The following is a 759-nucleotide window of genomic DNA, read 5'->3' as shown; positions in this document are numbered from 1 at the left end:
GTCCCAGACTCGCAGGGGCGCGTCCGCCCCGCTTCGGGCGGGCACTTGGAGCCCTGGACCGCTCTCCTGGCGCCACGCTGTGAGGTGGCCCAACTTCTGGATGGGAGAGACGCCTCTCTGTCCGCGTAACCCCACGGGGAAAAGCGACCCAAGACAGTGAGTGTGAAATTAGCGCGGGAAGGAGGAGAGGGATCATCGGGGCCCAACTCACCTCCCGTCGAACTCGGCGGCCGCCTGCACGTAGAGCGAGGACACCAGCACCAGCGCCAGGAGAAAATCCATGTTGGGCAGGGGGTCCTGGGGCGCGGCGCAGTGGCGCGCGAGGAACAGGTTGGGGTGGTGGGCGCCGATGGGAGGCGACCCTCTGAGAGTCTCGGGGAACCTCCAGCCCACGCCGCCTGGGCTACTGCTGCTACTCCCGGAGGGCAGCGGCGAGGCGTGCGGCCGGAGCAGGTCTGCTGCGCGGCGCTGGGAGCCCCCTCCCGCTCCCTCCTAGCTAGGGGAGGCGCTGCAGGGGGAGCTGCGCCGCCCGCAGGGAGGGGCGCCAGGGGCGGGCAGGGGGTGCGCGTGCGCCCGACTCGCAGCCCTCCCAGCCCGGGGCGAAGGGTGAGCGCGCTCGGCTCCTCCCCGGGGGCCCAGCCGGGCAGGCAACTCCGGGGCAGGGGCGCTGAGGGAAGGCAGTGGCTCTTGGGGGTTAGCCAAGCGGGGCGAGCCCCAGCCTGGGAGAAAAGTTGCAAACCCTCTCTGGGAGAGGGAAAG

General features: G+C 71.4%; 1 protein-coding gene across 7 annotated transcripts in view; it reads right to left on the bottom strand.

Moving 5' to 3' along the window:
- The window catches only part of NPNT (nephronectin), a 76,935-nt gene extending 76,444 nt beyond the window's left edge, over nucleotides 1-491 (bottom strand). For 4 of the 7 annotated variants that reach the window (XM_011945704.1, XM_011945705.1, XM_011945706.1 and 1 more), the window contains exon 1: nucleotides 212-491. In XM_011945704.1, the coding sequence (XP_011801094.1) occupies nucleotides 212-282 (71 nt within the window). In that variant the 5' untranslated portion in view covers nucleotides 283-491. The remainder of the gene's footprint in view (nucleotides 1-211) is intronic. The other 3 variants (XM_011945702.1, XM_011945699.1, XM_011945703.1) reach the window with 1 other exon arrangement.
- Between the last annotated feature and the right edge of the window lie 268 nt (nucleotides 492-759).

The sequence above is a fragment of the Colobus angolensis genome, unplaced genomic scaffold (assembly GCF_000951035.1).
Source record: "Colobus angolensis palliatus isolate OR3802 unplaced genomic scaffold, Cang.pa_1.0 Scaffold244, whole genome shotgun sequence".
NCBI lineage: Eukaryota > Metazoa > Chordata > Mammalia > Primates > Cercopithecidae > Colobus > Colobus angolensis.
This window is presented reverse-complemented; position numbering and strand designations above follow the sequence as displayed.